Raw genomic sequence first — 19561 nt, forward strand, 5'->3', positions numbered from 1 at the left:
GTGTTCGTGTTGGCGCTTACGTTCCTTGTCCTCTTCCTCGGCAATTTCCTGACCACACTCAAAGTCGTGCACACCAAACTCCAGAAGAACAGAAGCGAGGCCAAGAAGCTGTGAGCCACGGGGCCGGCGCCCCTCGACCCCCGGACTTTGAGACTGCAGGGGATCCCAGGCGACACCCTCGCTGCCGGGTTCCTCCCAACCAGTGCCAGTGGCCACTGGCAGCAGTGACCTCAGGGGACAGCGGCATCGCTGGGAGCAGAGCCGAGGCCCCGGTCCCCGGCCGGACAAGAGGAATGTGACCCCAGCCTGTCCGTGCAGTATTAGCCCGCCCCAGCCCCCCTATTTATGACATATTTACTATCGGCCCACCCCCTTCCCTAGAATCTGCCGCCCTCTTCCCCCGCTGCTCTCCGCGAGACTGCGTCAGTCTTCCTGGGGGGTGGGGGAGGCTTAGCCTCAGGGACCCCCCTCTGTCCCCCATCCTGTCGTTTGAGCCCCTCAGGTTGGGCTTAGGACGTGCCTCGCTGGGGTTGGGTTTCCGCTGACCTGCTACTTAACTGAGTACCAGGCGGGTGGAAAGAAGCCCTTCCGTGTCCCGGGAAGCCTCCCTCCCCGGGGCACCGCCTCTGCTGTAAGCTCCCGGCCTCCGCGCCTCCGCCGCGTGGGTGTTCAGGTTCTCGGGGAACCGCTGTCCGTCTGTGCCTCGTGCTCTTTGTGCTTCCTGAGTCTGCAGCCTGCTGGCCGCCAGGCGGCCCTGCCTCCCACCGGCCCAGGGCTTGGCCTGTGGCGGGAGGGTTTTCTGAGGGTCACCACCAGAGGGCGCCCCTGCATCGTCTGGCTGGTGTGAGGGCGTTTCCCCCCCCCCTCAAAGTTTGGGTCCACTTTTGGGGGCCTTCATGACCCCCGCCCCTCAGCCCACCTTCCCAGATTCTCTCCGTGAGCACTCAGGGCGTGGGGTCAAGCCCCTCGGCGCTGGTTGGGACGTAAGCCAGCGTGGAGGTCTCCCATGCTCAGGCTGCCTCCCTTCACCTCAGAGGTTCTGGAATGTGGGGGGGCGTCTGAGCAGGCTCACTTCGAGGTGGAGGCCACACTCTAGAGGCCAGGGCAGGTCTGCTGGTCACCTCACGTTAGGTTCTGTATCTGTGGGGAGGGTGAAGAAGCCAACAGGTTTGGTTGCATTTTCTGAGTCTTCTCCTCATATGGGCCTCAGCCGTCCTTAACGACTTAACTTAGAAATCCCTGCCGACCAGAGTACATAGATGGTGTCCATAATCATGCTCTGGGCCTCAAAGGGGTTTAAACTTTTAAAGTATGAAATCTCCCCTCCCCTCCCCCCAGTAAGATTCCACATAAAAATCCAGATTTCCACTTTCCCTAGAGAAATGGAAAGATCTAGAAACATTCCCACAGAGCAGCATCTGGCTGGGCTGAGCTGCCTTGTCTAGGGTGGGGTGCTTACTTTCTAATTTGCCATAGGCCCCACCACTCCCTTTTATCCCTGCCCTACTTCACTCATTTGGGTCTCCCATCTGGCCCTTTAGGCACTTGGGTTTGCCCTAGACTAGGAGTTGGCGAACTTTTTCTGTGAAAAGCCAGATGGCAAATATTTTAGGCTTTGAGGGCCAGATGGTCTCTCACACTACTCTAGTCTGCAACTGGAGGGCAGAAGCAGCCAACGCATAAACGAATGGGCGTGGCTGTTTTTCAATAAAACTTTATTTACAAAAATAAAGAGTTGGCCCACAGACTGTGGTTTGTGGACCTCTGTCCTAGACCATCATTTGTCCATGAAGCCTTGGACCGAATGCTCTCTTGACTCCCCAGGGTGTGGCAGGGACTTGGGGAACCTAGGTGGGGTGGCGTAGACTTCAGAAGTCTCTTTCTCAGGCCTAGTGGGGGCCGAAGCACTGGGCAAGGGAGGGGGCTGAGGCAGGAGATACCAGGGATGGCAAGAACCACCTGAAGCCATTATCCCATCTTAGGTAACGCTGATTCCTGGGCTTACTCAGGAGCCACCAGCTCTCAATCTCTGGGGCATCAGGATCACCTGGGGCACTTGTTTAAAAACTCTTGGGCCCCTGACCCCAGACCTTCTAGGAGGTTCAGTGAATCTGCACTGGGGGTTAATCAAGTCTGTTCTCGCAGGAGGCCAGGATGGCCTTGGTTCCAGATCTCCACATCTTGGCAGAATTGGAGGCTGTGAGAGATGGGAGCTCGATGACTATTTAAATGAGCCAGTGCCGTCCTTCTGCAGACAGTCTGTAGAGAGACCTGACTTGCCCAAGATCACTCGGAGCTGATGTCACTTTTCATCTCGGGTTTCTGGCAAGTAGTGGCGAGCGGAGGGGTTGCAGGTGAGGAGACGCTGAGCAAAGGTCACGTGGATGGTCCAGGGAATACTTTTTGCTTTTTGAGAGAGGTTCTTCTCTGCCTCATGTGCGTCCAGCTCTGGAAAGATGGCAGCCAAGCTGAGGGCTGAGACTGAAGTCCTCTGTTTGGAAGGGATGAGGGAGGGGGCTGGTGCCGGCCCCCCACGTTTGGGGCCGGGGCCTGTGTTCTCCTGATAGGCCTCGGTCCCATCCTGGTGCCTGAGTTCCTGCGGGGAGGAAGCAAGAAGCTGGAGGATGCAGCCATGCCTATCTCAGGAAACCAGGGAGGCGGGTGACTTGGGAGAGCAGGCATGGGGGCCGTGTGGAACGCTGCCAAGTCCACATTTATCCTCATACCAGACGTCATTCCTCATCTCAAGCACAGGCTCTGAGGACCTACTGGGTGTGCAGAGGGGGACACACAGCTGGGGGTTGGTTGTGATGAGGGCACTCCTGAGTCCTGGGGACAAATGCTCGTTCCAGGGTGCAGAGGGACTGAGTCCAGCACCCTCGCTCACCACCACCACCACCACGCAGGCTGGAGGGGAGCTCGTGGTCAGAGCCCCAGCTGGGAAAGAAGAGAGTTCCAGAATGTTCCAAGAGCCTGGCCACAGGCTCCAGACACCAGGCCCTGGAGACGCCCGACTCCAAGTGCCCTTCGAGAGCTGGGGAGGGGGCAGGATCCAGGGAGCAGTCTGGACCTGGGGACCTGGGTCCTGTCAGTTCTGTCGTGAGGGCTGTGGGCCCCGCCGGGAGGTGTTAAACCAGCAGGCACAGGCGGTGCTGTTTCTGCCGCTGTGCTTTCTTCATGGCACTGAGGGCAACCTTGGCGGCCTCTCGGAAGACGTCCTCCACGTTCTCCCGAAACTTGGCAGAACATTCCAGGTAGAGGGCGGCTTGGATCTGTTCGCAGGCGCTCTGGCCCTGGTGGGGGGAGGGGCCGCGATTAGATGAGGGGCCTGGAGCATGGGGTCTCCTGTGAGACCCCTCATGGATTTGGGGGCTTTCTGGGGGCAGAGGCCTTGGGGTGGCGACGCTTCTCCACCCCAGGGCCAGCCCTCCCCAGTGTGTGCGGATGGACCATGAGGGCCAGCGTGGTGTGGCCTATGGGCTGTAGCTGCTGCGAGCTCTGTCCTGGCCTCCAGCCCACGCTTCCCCCAAACTCAGGCAGAGAGGGGGGCTGACTTCAGCCGAGAACTGGGGTGGTGTGTTGTGTCTGCCAGGCCTGTGAGGAGAGTTGAAGGCCTCAAGACAAGAGGGCTTCCTACATGCTTCTCTCCCCCGCTCTACCCGAAAGAAGCACAATTCAGGCAACTGAGCTGGCTGTTAGAGTAAAAACAGTATTTCTAACACAAATTTATTAATGCCTCTTCCTTTTTATTAAACTTCATTAGTTTTCCTTTGTGTTCCTTTTATTCTGCCATGCCTTACCCAGAAGGCAGGCAGGGTTTGGTCAGGCTCACGAAAGGAACCCTGGTTTCCGACACGGACTTGCCCTTCCAGGCCTCTGGGGGGATGGGACAGGGTGGTGGTTAAGGGCTCAGGCTTTGGGGCCAGAGTGACTGGGATGGGATCTTGGCTCCACTTCAGGTTAGCTGTGTGACCCCGGGCAAGCTACTTAACCTCTCTGAGTCTCCATCTCTCCTCTGTAACATGGGGGGTGCTAATAGTACCTGCCTCAAGGTTATAAGGATTAAATGAGGTAAGTAATGTAAAGTGCTCAGACAAGTGGCCTATCGTTATTAATATCTAAAAATTATTATTCTTAACCACGGCAGTCCAGTGGTTAGGACTCGGTGATTTCACTGCCGTGGCCCTGGGTTCAATCCCTGGTCAGGGAACTAAGATCCTGCAAGCTGCTCGGGGCGGCAAAAAAAAAGAAAATTATTATTTTTAGAATCCTGCTGGCTTCAGCTCCCAAAAGGCCACTAAGGCACACCAAATGCAGAGGCCAAAGACCTGGGAGGCTTTGTGGCCATGGCTGTGTCCTGGCCTCCTGGGCTCCTGGCGATGGGGTGGAGCGGAGCGGGGCGGGGGAGGGGCCCTGGCCCACCTGCGTGTAGGTGATGGGCTCCAGCTGGGCCGCCCGGAGCTTGCGCAGCTGCTCCTTGTCCTTCCTCAGGTCTGTCTTGCAGCCGATGAGCACCGTAGGGATCCCACGGCAGAAGTGGGTGACCTCAGGGAACCACTGTGGAAGGAGAGGGCGGGCATCAGGGCTGGGGCCCCGTCCGTGGCCCCTCCTCCAGAGGCAGGTGGGCTGGGAGAGGGGCCTTACCTTGATGAGAACGTTGTCATAGCTGGTGGGGTTCATGACGTCATAGCAGATGAGCACGAGTTGGGTGTTCTGATAGGAGAGGGGCCGCAGCCGGTCATAATCTTCCTGCCCTGAAACCAGACAGCAGGTGGAGGTCAGGGAGGTACCACTTACTTCTCTACCTGAGTCCCCTGTCTGGGCTCAGATGGGTGAGGGGTTGGGGGTCTCCTGGGCAAGAAACTCTAGGCCTCGGTTTCCTCGTCTGTAAAACAGAGGTGGCAGCCCGTAGTCCTACACGAGATAAAAGCCATTCAGGGACTTCCCTGGTGGCGCACTGGATAAGACTCCACGCTCCCAATGCAGGGGGCCCAGGTTCGATCCCTGGTCAGGGAACTAGATCCCACATGTATGCCGCAACTAAGAGTTCACGTGCCACAACAAAGGAGCCCACGTTCTGCAACTAAGCCTGCCTGCTGCAACTAAGACCCATTGCAACCAAATAAATAAATATTAAAAAAAAAAAAAGCCATGCAGTGATCAGAGATAGGCCTGATTGCAGGGTAAGTGCTGGAAAAACTGCTCGTAATCATGCCAGTGATGATCACCCCTCCCTGCCATCCTTATCCCTGGTGCTCAGGTTAAAAGCGCAGACTCTGAAACCAAATCCGAAGTGAAGCCTCCCCTCCCTGAAGTTTCAGACCGGTGGGGTTGGGTAGGCCCAGGACACTGCAGTTAACAGTGGAGTGTGCCCCAGGGCTGAGAGGTGCATGGCCTCTGGCTGAACTCCTCCTGCCATTCCTGCCAACACTAGGAGGAGGGTGGGGGGTGCTGGCGGTGACAGACGTGCGCCCATCCAGGTCCACTCGGCACAGTGGCTGTCACCCCCGCTGCATACCAGACTCACCAGGAAGAACTGACAACTTCTGACACTTGGTCCCTCCCAGCACCAACTGAATCAGAACCCAAGGCTGGGCTTGGGCAACGGTGGGTTTGGTTTTTTTAAAAAAAACTTTTTTAGTAATTTTTTATATTGACAATTTCAAACCTACAGAAAAATTTCAACAGAGAGCACAGAACTCCCTTACTCAGATTCACCGAGGCCTTACGTTTTGCCCACTTGCTTTATCTGTATATATACACTTTGAACCACGTGAGAAGGAACTGCGGACCTTCGGCTCCCCGCCCCCCCCACCCCGGGAGAGTTCCTGTGCGGTTTTTCTAAGAACAAGGACGTCCTCTCACCTACTCAGGACAAGTATGAAACTCAGAAACCAACACTGACGTTGTACTCTTCTAATCCAATCCATAGGCTGTATTCAGATTGCACCAATAATGTCCTGTAGTATTTTTTTCCCTGGTTCAGAAGCAGGCCCGGGATCACACACTGCACGTGGTTGTCATGCCCTATTTTTTTTTAAAACTACCACAGTGAGAACTGAGAGTCTTTCAGGCCCTATGGCGACCCCTGGCCACCTCTGCAGAAAGACTCAGGCGGTGACTACCTTCCAGGGAACACAGAACTCGGGAGCCCAGGAATTCCTGCCCCTCCCTCTAGCCTGTGGGTGCTGGGGAGGTGCCGCCTGCCCTCTGATCCCTCCCTGCCAAAGGCCTCTCAGGACAAGCAGCCTCTCCCAAGAGCACAGACAGGCCACATCCTGCTCCCAGACCCCTGCTGATGACAGGGCACGGCTGCCATCTCCTTTCCCACTGGCCCCCCTCAGCCCAGGGATCCCTGATGGTGTGCAGTGACTGGGAACCCAGACCTAGTGATGGCTGGGCCGGGAGGACTGTCTGTGCTGTCATTCAGCCAAAGTTCCCTCAACACTGGAGAAGGGGTGAGGGGTAGTCAGGGCCCGGCAGACTCAGGCCCTCCTGCCCTCGTTACCAGAAAGCTGGGGAAATCCTTGTAAGATGGTGGGAAACCAGCCCAACATGCTATTCCAGCCCATCTCCCCTTCCCATACATGTCCCCAAACTGTCCCCTCTCCTGACCTTTGTCCACATCTTTCTGATAGGGTAGCCACTAGCCCCATGTGGCTATTTAAGTTAATTAACATTAAAAATTCAGGTTCTCCGTTGCATTGGCTACATTTCAAGTAATTAACTGCCACACGGGGCTAGTGGCTACCGTAATGGGCAGTGCGGGTGCGGAACATCTCCATCATTGCAGGAAGTTCTACGGGACGGCAGGGCACCATCCTCATCCAAGCCACCGTCAGTCTTCCGTGCCACCTCCTCCCTGGTCTCCTGCTGCGCCTCAATCCATTATCCACCTGGCAGCTGGATGGATGGTGACACAAGTAAAATCACACGCCTCTCCCCTCAACTGAAACACCTTCAGTGGCTCCCTACTGCCCTTTGCAGAAAATCCAAGCCTCTCCCAGTGGTCCACATGACCCTGGTGCCCACCAGTCTTGACTTCATCCCCCTGCCTCCCGCCCCACTCACTCGCTGCAGTACAACCAAGGCAGCCTCCTTGCTGTTTCTCAAACCCATCAAGCTCTTGTGCCACACCTGGAATGCTTTTCCCTCATTTTTTCCCCCATTTCCTTCCTAGCATTTTATTTTTAAACATTCAGGCTGACCATCCACAGTATTTCCTTTTTCAAGATAATTGCCTTCTCTCTACTACTTACTGGTAACGCCACCTTATACGTCACACTTTTTTTTTTTGGCGACACCGCGCGGCTTTGGGATCTTGGTTCCCCAACCAGGAATTGAACCTGGGCCCTTGGCAGAGAAAGCCCAGAATCCTAGCCATTAGGCCACTAGGGAACTCCCGTCACACTTTTTAGAGTGCCTTTGCCTATAAATGATTAAGAAACCTTTACAGGGACTTCCCTGGTGGCGCAGTGGTAAAGAATCTGCCTGCCAATGCAGGAGACACGGGTTTGAGCCCTGGTCCAGGAAGATCCCACGTGCCGCGGAGCAGCTAAGCCCGTGCACCGCAACTGCTGAGCCTGCGCTCTAGAGCCCGCGAGCCACAACTACTGAAGTCCACGTGCCTAGAGCCTGTGCTCCGCAACAAGAGAAGCCACCGCAATGAGAAGCCTGCGAACCGCAATGAAGAGTAGCCCCCGCTCGCCGCAACTAGAGGAAGCCCGTGCGCAGCAACGAAGACCCATGAAAAGAAAAAAAACAGCAAAGACCCAACGCAGCCAAAAAAAAGGAAACCTTGACAACAACCACCTGCCTGATGTGCTAGTCAGGGATCTTATGAATACTCCCATTTACATATAAAGAAACATGAGCCGTGAAGTGACCCCTCTGAGGTCACCGAATCAGAGCCAGGCCTGACTCCACATTCATTCAATTCCAAGGCCAGTGTTCCTTCTGCTGATACGCAGCAATGCTCTATTCTGCTCTGTAGTGCGCAAAAACAGGTTCTGGGCCTCTACGATATGATGAGCCTCAGAATTCTGGCCTCACATACACTCTGATTCCCTTTTAGAAACACGGCAGGAGAAGACAAGCAGTTATAAGACGGGGCTACGGTGTTCTGACGTCTCCTTCCATCTTGCCCGGCTGATTCCTCAGAGAGGCCTTCCCTCACCATGCAAAGTCCATCCACAGCCTGTACTCACACATTTATTTGTTTACCGCCTGTCTCCCCGGAAACTGTAAGCACCCTGAGGGCAGGGTCCGTGTCTGTCCTTAAAAATCATCCCTGGCACCGGGTAGGTGTCCAGTCACTATTGGCTGGTGGGTGGTTGAGAAGTTGTTCAACTCTTGTCAGATGCAGCAGAGACGAGGGCTGAGACATGCCACTGGGCTTCGCAATTAGGGCCTGTGCTGACTGCAACAGGCTTGATGAGGGCGGAGTCAGACTGCAGTGGGTTGAATGAGGAAGTCAGACCAAGCCTGCTCCTGGCTCAGGGCCTCTCCCTTGCTGTTCCCTCTTCTAGAAGGCTCTTCCCAGGTAACAGCATGGCTCACTCCCTCCTTTCCTTCAGGTCTCTGCAGAAATGTCACCTCTTCCAAGAGAACTTTCCAGACTGCTCTGAAACAAGAGCCTCCTTTGCAGTCTGTCCCATGACCAACTATGGCTTTATTTTTCTTCCTAACAAGTATCACTACCTGACATCACAGTTTTTTTTGTTTGTGGGGGGAGATGTCCCTCATGAGCACGTAAGACCCTGAGGACAGGCCATCTCTGTAGTGCTCACTGTTACATCACCTGGCGCACAGACAGGCTCTATAAACATTTGGGGAATGAACGAACAAACAAATGAGCAGGTGAATAAAGTGGAATAATAATCTCTATGGCTTTCAGGTTTGCAAGGGCATTTCACTTCCATCACCTGTGTTAATTTTTTTTTTTTTTTTTGGCTGCACCTCGCAGCGCACAGGATCTTAGTTCCCCGAGCAGGGATCGAACCCGTGCCCCGTGAAGTGGAAGCACAATTCTTAACCACTGGACCGCCAAGGAAGTCCCACCTGTGTTAATTTAAGCAGTCACCCTCCCCCCCCCCCAAGGAAGCTGGGTGGGCAAGTTCTTCCTGTCAGGAGCCCACGTGGCTGGGGGTGGGGCTGCGGGTTTCAAGGTCACTGATGGGCTCCCTGTGAGCTGAAGCACCAACACAGTTCCCAGCTCCAAGGTCAGTTTCCTGCCCAGACGCTGTAAAAGCTCCAATCCTCCTGGGAAGCCTTCCTAATTGGGAATTAATCTCTGGACCTCAGTTTCCTCATCTGTGAAATGGATATGTGAGGAGCAGTTGAGCCTCGATAATAGTAAAAATGATTTGTATCAACAATATTTATTGGCAGTGCTCTCACTCATCACATACCAGGCCCCATTCAAAGCCCTTTACCTGCATAGACTCATCACTCCTCACTATGATTCCTCACTACTGGCTATTGTTTTTGTTTTGTTTTGTTTTGTTTTTGTCGAGTCACGCAGCTTGTGGAATCTTAGTTCCCCGACCAGGGATTGAACCCAGGCCCTTGCCCGTGAACGCGCGGAGTCCTAACCACTGGACCGCCAGGGAATTCCCACTACTGCTATTGTTATCCCCAATTTACAGATGCAGAAACTGAAGCACAGAGAGGTGAAGTGACTTGCCCAATGTCACACAGCCAAAGGGAAGCTTCATAAAGGACAGAAGACCATAGGTAGGACTATTGGGGTGCTTCTCTCTCAATCCACCCCAGAGGATAGGAAGCTGTCCTCACCCTACAAGCTCCAACCCTGACCCAGTGAGGAAAGGCTGCCAACAAGGGGATCTTGAGAGGGAGGGACTCTGGGAGAGGATGGGTAGCCAGCCCAGATCCCACCGCCTCTTCCCAGCTGTCTTCTTGACTTGACTGTGCCAGGCTCAGCTTTCCCCAGGAGTTCAGTGTGAGCCTCCACACAGGGACCAGGCCTGCAGACCTGGGTGCTGTTGACGTCATGTCTCCTTGGGAGGAGTGGAGTGTCCTGGACACCCCACCCCTATGAGTCAGGAGAGCTAAGCTCCACTCAGACTCATTTTCCATGATCTTGGCACCTTCCCTCTCTGGGCCTCAGTTTCCTTATCTGAAAAAGGGGGTGATAACCCTGCCCTTGATATTGGAAGTAAAGGACTTGTAGGCTAAGCAATGCTGGGCAAAGGTGTGGGCCTGCAGTTACTATTGAAAGAGAAACTGAATGGGGACCTGGGTGGGGGATTCTAACCCCAGATCTTTGGACCCACGAGCTCTAGAAGGTCTCCCATCCACAAGGTGATACAATTACCCTCCCCATTTACCCACAGTGATGCCAAGACTTAAAGGGGGCAAAGTCATCTGCCCAGAGGCAAACAGGGGTCCCACTCTGGCCTCTGCAGACGGGCTTGAGAGGTTAAAAAAGCCCCCCGAGTAATGTGCAAAAGGACACATTTGCTTCTGGAGAGGAAAGGTCTTCTGAGCCACAGCTCCCCCAGAAGCTGCCCATCTTCCTGAAGCTGGCGGTGCCGCGGGGCCTGAGGAAGTGAGGCTCACGCGAGCATTATTTCCTTTGTGGGAAGCTCTGCCATGACAGTCATCTTTCGGGGGTATGGTCTCTAAGACCTGGTGCCGGGTTGAGGAGAGGGTGTCATCGGGCCACAGTGGTCCCCAAATCTGCCAGAGGACATCCACAGGGCACGTGGTTCCCAGATCTGGCCCGGGGTGTTGGTCAGGGGAGGGGTGCAGGCAGCGTGAGAAGGGGAAGCTGCCACAAGAGGAACCTACTTTTACTAGTGCTACTGGGGCCCGCCCACCTGTGTCTCCTAACCGCGGCCTGGAGCTCAGACCACGCATGCGCCGACAGACCCGCAGCGTCAGCTCCCCCGCCTCCAGGGCTCCTGGCTCCTAGGCACCCCTCTTGTCCGTGATTCCTGTCTTAGCGACTGCTTTGTGCCCCACTTTTCCTACTGTTCCCATCTCAGGCTGGGAAGGGGACCACAGCTCCCCACCTCCCGGGGCAACTCCAGCCAGTCCTGTGGTGCCCCACCCCAAAGCCCAGCTAGCTCTGTCTCTGGTTGGTGTCTTAACATCCCACCTCGCCCCCACCTCCCCTCTCTCTGCCCAGGAAACTTAAAACTTCACCGCAGCTTCCTGCTTCTGAGGGTGTCAGGGCCGGCAGATGCGCTGCTAGGGCAACGGGTGCTCACAGCGCCCGCCCCCTTCACCTTTGCGCACTGAGAGCTCCGTCACTCCTCCATCCACCCTCCCGCCGCAGTGGTGTCTGTAACTGCTTCCGCAGGACGGAGACAAGTAGTCAGACTGTCCTCCCACACGGACCCCTGTGGCTGAGGTCCTGGGTGTGGAGAAATTCAGCCTCTCGGGGGGGCCACCCCATCCCACAGCTCTGGGCACCACTGGTTGGCTGGAAAGATGCTCCCTTGCCCCCCCCACCTCCCACCATGGGGTCTAGCTCATCAGGTTCTAGACCCTTCTACAACAACCTTTACTAGACTTGGGGCTTCCCTGGTGGCACAGTGCTTAAGAATCCGCCTGCCAGTGCAGGGGACACGGGTTCGAGCCCTAGTCTGGGAAGATCCCACATGCCGCAGAGCAACTAAGCCCATGCACCACAACTACTGAGCCTGCACTCTAGAGCCCACATGCCACAACTACTGAGCCCGCGTGCCACAAGTACTGAAGCCTGCACGCCTAGAGCCCGTGCTCTGCAACAGGAGAAGCCACCGCAGTGAGAAGCCCGCGCACCGCAACGAAGAGTAGCCCCCGCTCGTCCCAACTAGAGAAAACCCAGGCGCAGCAACGAAGAACCAACGCAGCCAAAAATAAATAAATAAATAAGTAAATAAACAGATAGATAAATAAATAAATAAAACCACCGTTACTCATCTCTACCTGGGCCACTCCCTTCACCCTCTGTCTCTTTTTCTAGGTGATCACCTGGCCATTCTTTCTGCCACTTTCTTCGGATATCTGTCCACCCCAGAGAGAGAGACGAATCTCATCACCTTTATCACAAAGGACCTTCTCCAGGGGTGTCTCTGCACCCAGGTTTCTTCTTCGTTCATTTATTCCACAAGCCTCGCTCTGGGACAAGCACCATGCTGGGCACTGGCGTGTGGAAGAGGAATGACCCAGGCTTTCCTTCATGCTCCTCCTGACAGTGGGGCTTCCCAAGTCACAGCGGGACACCCTTGAGGGAGCGGCCACGTCTCTTCCCCCCAGAATATCCCTCCCGGGCTGTCCTGCTGACTGCGAGGCCAGTCTACTCCCCCAGGGATGCCACTGAGAGGTTCAAACCCCAGCTCTGCTTTTCTGCCGCCTGGAACAGTCCTGCTGGGAAAGCAGGGGGTGGGGGCCAGCACAGAGCTCTGCAGGCAGCGGGTTCAAAAGAATAGGCTTGGGCTGGGGCCTGGGCCTGAATGGCAGGAGGTTAAAAAATCACAATGACAACACTTAGCGAGCCCTTCACAAAAGTCAGGCCCTGCGCTATGTGCTGCATGTCACATGAATTTGATGTAATCCTCACAACTATTTTAGCCTTGATTACAGAGAAGGAAACTGAGGCCTAGGTGTCCCCACTGACACACAGCCAGGGGAGCCGGCATCAAAGCCCAGGTCTGACTCCAAAGCATGTGGCAGGAAGTTGTGGACAGGTAATCATTGCCCCGAGTGGTCACTACTTCTGATGATTTGGGAAGGAGCTCTCCCCATCCCTCCCACAGTAGCTCTTAGGGAAAATCATTCCTTATACCAAGTAGAAGCTCTCCAGAACCTCTACAGGACAATCTACGTTGATAAGTTCTTTGAGCATCTTTCTCTGGGTGAGGCCAGAAAGACCAGAAGTGATCCCTACTCTGGGTCCGATGAGGGAGGATGCGGTGAAGCCCTGAGGGCAGAGGAAGGAAGGGAGAGTGAAATCTTCCCTCTGACTCGCCCTGCCCCACCAGCACTTTACCCACAAAGTGGGGTTAATGAACCTGCCCCTACCTGGGTCCCGGACAGGAAACATGTGAAACTAAAAGTGTCCCAGACACACCATGATTTTTACTGCTCTTGTGGCCACACCCTTGGGAATTCCTCAGACGCCTTTGGCTTTCCCAGTTCAAGGGGCTGGAGGCATGGCCCTGTTCTGGGGGCAGCCCTGCAGGGCCCTCATCCAACAAGAGAGGGTCCTTAGAGGCCACTATAGGGGGGACACACCCATATGGCAAAGTCAGGAATGGAGGAGGGGCCTGGGGCTGGGAGACCCCCTTTCCTGAACCTCTCCATGGTGGAATGAGAGATGTTACTGACAGCCTTATGGAGCGGTGGGGAGGAGAGGGGTGGTCCTGGATTTTGGCCCTATCCAAGACCAGTTGGAAGACTTCACCTGATACATACAAGGCTTGGCCAACAGGGGAAGGGACACCTGATGACATAGTTCCCTGCAAATCACTAAACACTGAGTCACAGAGGCTGGGTGAGGCCCCGGCTGGGATCCTGACCTTTGCTCCCCAAAGTTGATTCAGCCCAGAGGGGAGTCAGGGCAGGATGGAAGCTCCCCAAGGGTACCAGTACCAGCAGTGTTACCCAAATCCTCCCGTTGGCTGTGCTCCTCCACCCAGCCCCCAACAATAGGAATGCGGATGACTGTGACGCAATTAGCATAAATACACTTGCCTTAGGAGCTGCAGGTGGCAGAGAGAACCTTATTTTGGACCTACATTCCCTAGAGCTCTGTTCCTTCTTCAGTGCCAGGAAGAAACAGAACTGTAGCCACAGAATCCTAGAACCACAGGCTCAAAATTATAGACCATAGAATTCAGAGTCATGCACCATAGTCCATGGAATTGCAGAAACATGAGACTCATAATGTGTAGCTCCAGGGCCCTAGAGCCTCAGGACTGTTGGCCACAGAATCCTGGAGTCACAGGCTCTGATCTGTAGCCCAAAGTATTCTAGAACATAGGACCCAGAAATGCAGTCCACTGAACCCTAGCACCAGGGGACTCAAATCTGCAGCCCACGGAATCCTAAGAGACCACAGCATGTAACACACGAAATCCTGGAACCATGATAAGCAGAAGCAAAGCCCACGGTTTTCTAGAACCATAGGAGAGGAAGGAACCCGTGAGCCCTCAGAACATCAGCGCTAGGAGGGTGGCTCAGGAACTCACCTCTTCCAAATACCCTCCTTTTACAGATGGGGCGACTCTGTCGGCCTCCAGCACCACCCAGTCAGGCGGTGGTCAACCGGTTCCCAGCCAGCGCCCCTCCGCGGCCTCCAGGAGTGACGGGATGTCAGGGCCCGGGAGAGGCAGAAGGGCGGGCGGGGATGCCCGGCGGGGGATGCCCCTCAGGGGAAACCCTCCTGGCGGACCCTAGGACCCTCGCCGCGCAGGCGCACTCACCGGCGGTGTCGTATAAGTTCAGGGTCACCTCCTTGCTGCCCACGGTCACGCTGGCCGTGTACTTCTCGAACACGGATGGGGCGTAGTGCTGTCGGAGAACGGGCAGGGTTGGTTCTTAAGGGGTGCGGCGGGCACCCAGGGTCCGACTGGATCCCCACCCCCACCTTCACCCCATCCGGCTCAGCCCCCCTCACTCTGCTGGGCTCTGGAATTCCCGAGGGGGCGCCCCGGGGTGACGGCCGCCTCTCCGTGCGCAGGACGCCAGGGACCTGGGGTCCGGGCTCGGGGCACAGGCTGAGGTCCGTCCCTCACTCCCAGTGGTCCCAAGCCCGTCTCCCCCGCCCCCAGCCTGCCTCCAGCACCCCGGCGGGCCTCACCTCGGGGAAGGACCCCTGGCTGTACACCATGAGCAGCGAGGTCTTGCCGCAGCCGCCGTCGCCCACAATCACGATTTTCAGCTCCTTCTTGCCCAGGCCCGGGGCGGCAGTCGGGGCTAAGGCCCCAGGGTTGTCCATAGCCAGGAGCAGGCAGCACTGGCGGCGGCGCCCTGAGGAGAGCGCTACGGTTGAGCGATCCGGGGCGGGGCGGGCCCTAGGGCGGGGCTAAGAGAAGCCCCGCCCTCGGACCCGGCACCTCCTCCGCCAGGCAGCCAGCCTGGTCGACCTCCCAGCGTATTTCCTTCCTCCTAGGCTCTCCGCCCAGAGTCTTCACCTCTCATTCCCAGGGAAACTGAGGCAACTGAGAAACGGAGTGCTCAGCGGCAAGCGCAGCTCCCATCTCCTCTCCTGCGAGTCACGGCGCCCCCCACGCCCCAACCGGCAAGATCTGATAGTTTCCGCCCATTCCCGCCTGGCACCCTTGATTGGCAGTCTCTGTCTTCGGGCAGGGACCCTCTGATTGGCCGACTCGGCCTCCTCCATCGGGCAGGGTCTCTTTGATTGGCGGACTGCCCCCCAACCCTCGGGTTCGAGGAGCCTTGGTCTCAAGCTCTGGGAAAAGCCCCCCAGCTTCGCCCCGCCCCAACTATGTGGTCTTGGGGAAGTCCACTCTGACTTCAGTTTCCCCCCCCAGAAAGTAGCATCGGTGGTGCCAGTTAAGATCCCGGCACAGGGGTCCTCTCTGCCCACGTGGTCTGGCCCTGTGGGAGTGAGCCTGTGTGTGGGTTGGGGAATAGCGGTTCCGCTTACCTATCACCCCACCTCCCGTAGGTGGAGGTCTGGCGCCCTCTGCCGGGCGATGGCCTCGGCGCAGCGAGTTTGGGAACAGGTGAGTGGCCCCAGAACCCTTTCGAGGGTTGGCCCCAAACCAAGCGGGCGGGAACCTCTTTCTAGCAAGGCCCAGAGGCGTGTGAACCAAGCAAGACGCCGTCGAGAAGGGGAAGGGGAAGGTCAGGGTAAATCTAGTTGAGATAAGCTGGGCCCCCTTCCGTCCACTTTGGAGACTGATAAGCCTGCTCCCACCAAGAAATTTGTGTTCTCCAGCCAGCAGCCACATATCCTTCATCCCAATCTTTCTCCTCAACCCCCTCACCCAAACTGCTATTTATTGAGCATTCACTCTGGCCAGGTACTACCAGGGCGGCTGGGTGAAACCACCCCTGCCTCCCACCCCTTCCCTCCCTTGGACTGTCTTTTGCACAAACCAGGCCAGTGGTCAGGAGTGGCAGAGGGACCCCCAGGAGCAGGCATGTACCAGGCAGGCACTGAGACATGGCTAGGTGAGAGAGCAGAATCTTTCCCAGCTGGGGTAGGACATCTGAAAGTTTCCTCAGAGAAGGGCTGGCAGGATTCAGGATCTTCTTGCCCTCACCCCACCCAGAAGATTCCCCATTTTCAGGTTCTCAGCAAGGATCAGGTAAACTTTACTTCGGAAAGGAAATCGCCAACCCGGCAATACCATAAATGCCAGGTCAACGTTTTCAGAAAATGCAAGGCATAATCTGACCACCAGGTGGCAGCAGAGACTGCCCCCCAGAAGCCCCCAAAGAGCCCAGAGCTGGGAAGAGAAGACCCAGCTCCAGGTTCTTAGGTGGAAAGCCCTACCCTGTCACCGGGCCAGAGGGCATCTGCTGGGTCAAGCACCCCTAGACAAATTTACAGCAATTCATTCATTCCTTCTTTGCAGCACACGTTTATTGAGAGGCAATTGTGTTCCTGCCTCTGAGGAGGAACTCAGTCCTGGGGGAAGCAGTCTAAAGGAGTCTGCAAGATGAGAACAATTCAGACACTGGAGCCCCTGTGGGGTTCAGAGAAGGTTGAGAGCTGGGCAACACATGAACTAAGCTTGGCAGTGCTGGCAGGAAGGGCCAGTGGAAGTAGGATGGGTACCCAGCCTGAGTAAATGCACGGTGGCTGGAAACCCCATCAGGTTTGGCAGTGGCTGGGGCGTGAGGAGGGAGGCCAGACATGGTTGTCAAGGTGATGAGGGTTAGATCACAGAGGCCTGGCTACTGGGCTCAAGATGGGTGTCAGACAGGCTCTGAACAGGAGAGGAGCCCAGCCAAAGCTCTTTCCGGTGACCAGGGGGGAGCTGTGATTGGTTGGTGAGGACAGGGCTGGGGCCATCTCTGCACAGTGGCAGCCTGGGGCTGGCAGGAGAGGAGGGGGAGGAAGCCATCACTCAGGGAGAGGGAGGATGGAAGAGGGCTTTGAGGGAGGGGAGGACCACTTACCTTTGAGCCAGGCACAGGCCTGACCTCACATCAGGTACCCTGAAGCTCAGGAGTGACTGGGAGAGTAAGACTACCTCATCTGGGAAGGGCCTTGAGAGAATTCACTTAGAAGGGTCAGCCCACTCTGAGCAAACTGTGGAAACTGCTCCAGCCCGTAGGGAGAGGGCACTATGACTTTCCTCAAAATCCTCAGACCTCGGTTTCCACCTTTTCTAACTAATGGATTTCAACTTATAACAGAAAAAATGACTTACACGAAAGCAGGTCTTCCCAGGCTGGCCCAGGTCCAGGCAGGACAGCTGACACTGGCCCCAGCCTGCCCACCCACCCCTGCCTGGCCAAGAGGCTGGCACAGAGCCCCAGCCTCACCCGGCCTGGAGCGTGTTTGATTTGGACCTGGCTCCAGTGGTGGTGTAGGGGATGGATCTGGAGCTAAAAATACCCAGCAGCCAGGCCAGCTGCTCGGAGCTTCCTTAGAGGTGCTGGGCCAGGGCAGGCCAGCTGAGGCACTGGGAACACACACAGGCCCGGGGAGCCCTACTCCCTTACCTGCAAAATGTTCCGAGGACCCATGCCATTCTTCTATTCACCAGGAATTCCTGGAGAGATTTAGGAGGGTAAGAAAAAAATCTTTAAACTGGTTCTTCCCACAAAGCTGTTGACACAGAAGTCTAGGGGAGCTGGCAGGTGGCATTTGCGGGGGTGAACTGATTTGTGTTCACATCTAGGCCTGGGATCTAGTGAGGCAAACTGATCACAAGAGAGAAGTAGGGCTAGATCCACTTCTGTCTTGTCAGGGCAAGGTCTGGCCAGCACAGGTCAGGATGGGGATGTTAACAACAATGCTAATGGCTTCCACTTCCCTAGTGCCCCAGCACACTCTGGGAGGTCACTACACACCTGAGGGGTCATCCACCCCACGTGAGACAGAAGTAACTGACCATCCTCTGAGGTCCCAGGGCTGGGAGGTGCAGCCTGGGGGATCAAGGCTGTCTATCCCTGTCCCAGGACTCTCTCCAGGCTCAGCATCTGGTGGTGGGGTCAGGGGAGTCACCGCCGGAGTACAAAGAGATACCTCCACAAAGCCAGACTCAGAGACAGGTCAAGGGTTATCTGCCAACCTCCTCCTCCTGGTTCACAGAGGAGACCACGACTCCTGGAGGGGTAGGAGCTCGTCGAGGTCACTGGCCAGATGGAGACGGCACTGGACCCAGGCAGCCTCTGAGATGTTGGGGTGCCCATCTCCACAGTCCAGGCAGAGGTTGTTTCCACCCAGGGGGTCCAAAAGGTCGTACTCCACGCCTGGGCTCTCGGCCAACGGGCCGGAAGGGGCGGGGCCCTGGCGTCCAGTAGGAAGGCAGGTCCGGCCACCTCCGGCCGCCCTTCCGCTGGCGTGGCCCTCTCCAGGCAGGCTCCACCGGCTGGGCGCCAGGAGCAGCCCCGCCCCGAGCTTGCTGGGTGACCGGTGGGTGGAGCCACCCTCTCGGCAGAGGAAGCAGTCTGAGGACTGATAGGCTGACCCGCCCCTCCCTTCACCTAGGAGGTACTGGCGTGCCAGACAAAGAAATTAGAGTGGGTGAAAAAGAAAAGGAAGCGGGAAGGGGTACGATCCTTCCAGGTCATCGGGACACCTCTCCCTTCCAAGAATCACACCCGGACCACAGTGGAGCACCTCATTGTTCCCTAATTGGTCCGAGGGCGGGAGCGGAGGAACCGGCTGTAACCCTCCAAGCTGCTGCTGGAGGAAAAGGTTTAAATCAATTATTTAACTATCCAATGCCCACGGGAGGTAAAGACCCCAGCCCCGTGGAGCCCCAAGGACTCTATCAGAAGGGATGCAGGACACCCTAAGAGAGCAGAAAGGTCACCTGAGAATTCAGGGAGTTGAATGAACTCATCAATGGCAGAGCCGAATTTAAACCTCCGGATTGGGGCAGACTGTGGAAAGACGGAAAGGCTCATACGATACTAATAATGTGAGCCTCGCCAACTTTTACAAAGTGCTCCCCCTGGGTAGGGGGAAGGGAGTCTGGTGCCAGGTGTGGTCGGCTGCACCCCTTTGCCCCCAGCAAAAGACAGCATGGACCAAATCCAGCTTACCTGGAGACCCTCATGGCGCCAAGGCATGGCAGCCAGAAGGAGCTAAGAGTACCACGCTGGTTACTTTCAACCAAATAGCCTTCCCAGCTCCCAGGCAGTGACGCCAGCAGACAGCTAGCACGGGCAGGAGCCCAGAATAACCCAGCAGCTGGGGCGAGGGGGTGCCATGGACACAGGTGCTGGGCTGGAAGACACCTGGAATCTCATCCTGACTGCCGGTGGTGACCTCCTGACCTTGGGTGAGTCACGTTACTCTCCGGGTGGGGGGCACCCCCCAAACCATGACCCATCATGGAACAGCCTGTGAACTTGAAGAAAGGCCACCATCCCAACTCACACACTGGAGTAAAAATGG

At 56.3% G+C, this 19561-nt stretch overlaps 2 protein-coding genes across 10 annotated transcripts in view; one reads left to right on the plus strand and one right to left on the minus strand.

Annotated features, from left to right (window-relative positions):
* The window catches only part of TMEM120B (transmembrane protein 120B), a 49733-nt gene extending 45965 nt beyond the window's left edge, over positions 1–3768 (plus strand). For 2 of the 3 annotated variants that reach the window (XM_007189561.3, XM_007189559.3), the window contains one exon: positions 1–3768. In XM_007189561.3, coding sequence (XP_007189623.1) covers positions 1–114 — 114 coding nt within the window. In that variant the 3' untranslated portion in view covers positions 115–3768. The other variant, XM_007189560.3, reaches the window with a different exon arrangement.
* RHOF (ras homolog family member F, filopodia associated) overlaps positions 1699–19561 on the minus strand; it is a 23843-nt gene continuing 5980 nt past the window's right edge. For 6 of the 7 annotated variants that reach the window (XM_057527015.1, XM_028168380.2, XM_028168381.2 and 3 more), the window contains 6 exons: positions 17656–17705; positions 14813–14982; positions 14436–14523; positions 4645–4754; positions 4423–4557; positions 1699–3293 (listed from right to left, as the gene is read on the minus strand). In XM_057527015.1, coding sequence (XP_057382998.1) covers positions 3129–3293; positions 4423–4557; positions 4645–4754; positions 14436–14523; positions 14813–14950 — 636 coding nt within the window. In that variant the 5' untranslated portion in view covers positions 14951–14982; positions 17656–17705 and the 3' untranslated portion in view covers positions 1699–3128. The remainder of the gene's footprint in view (positions 3294–4422; positions 4558–4644; positions 4755–14435; positions 14524–14812; positions 14983–17655; positions 17706–19561) is intronic. The other variant, XM_057527017.1, reaches the window with a different exon arrangement.

The sequence above is a fragment of the Balaenoptera acutorostrata genome, chromosome 13 (assembly GCF_949987535.1).
Source record: "Balaenoptera acutorostrata chromosome 13, mBalAcu1.1, whole genome shotgun sequence".
Taxonomy (NCBI): domain Eukaryota; kingdom Metazoa; phylum Chordata; class Mammalia; order Artiodactyla; family Balaenopteridae; genus Balaenoptera; species Balaenoptera acutorostrata.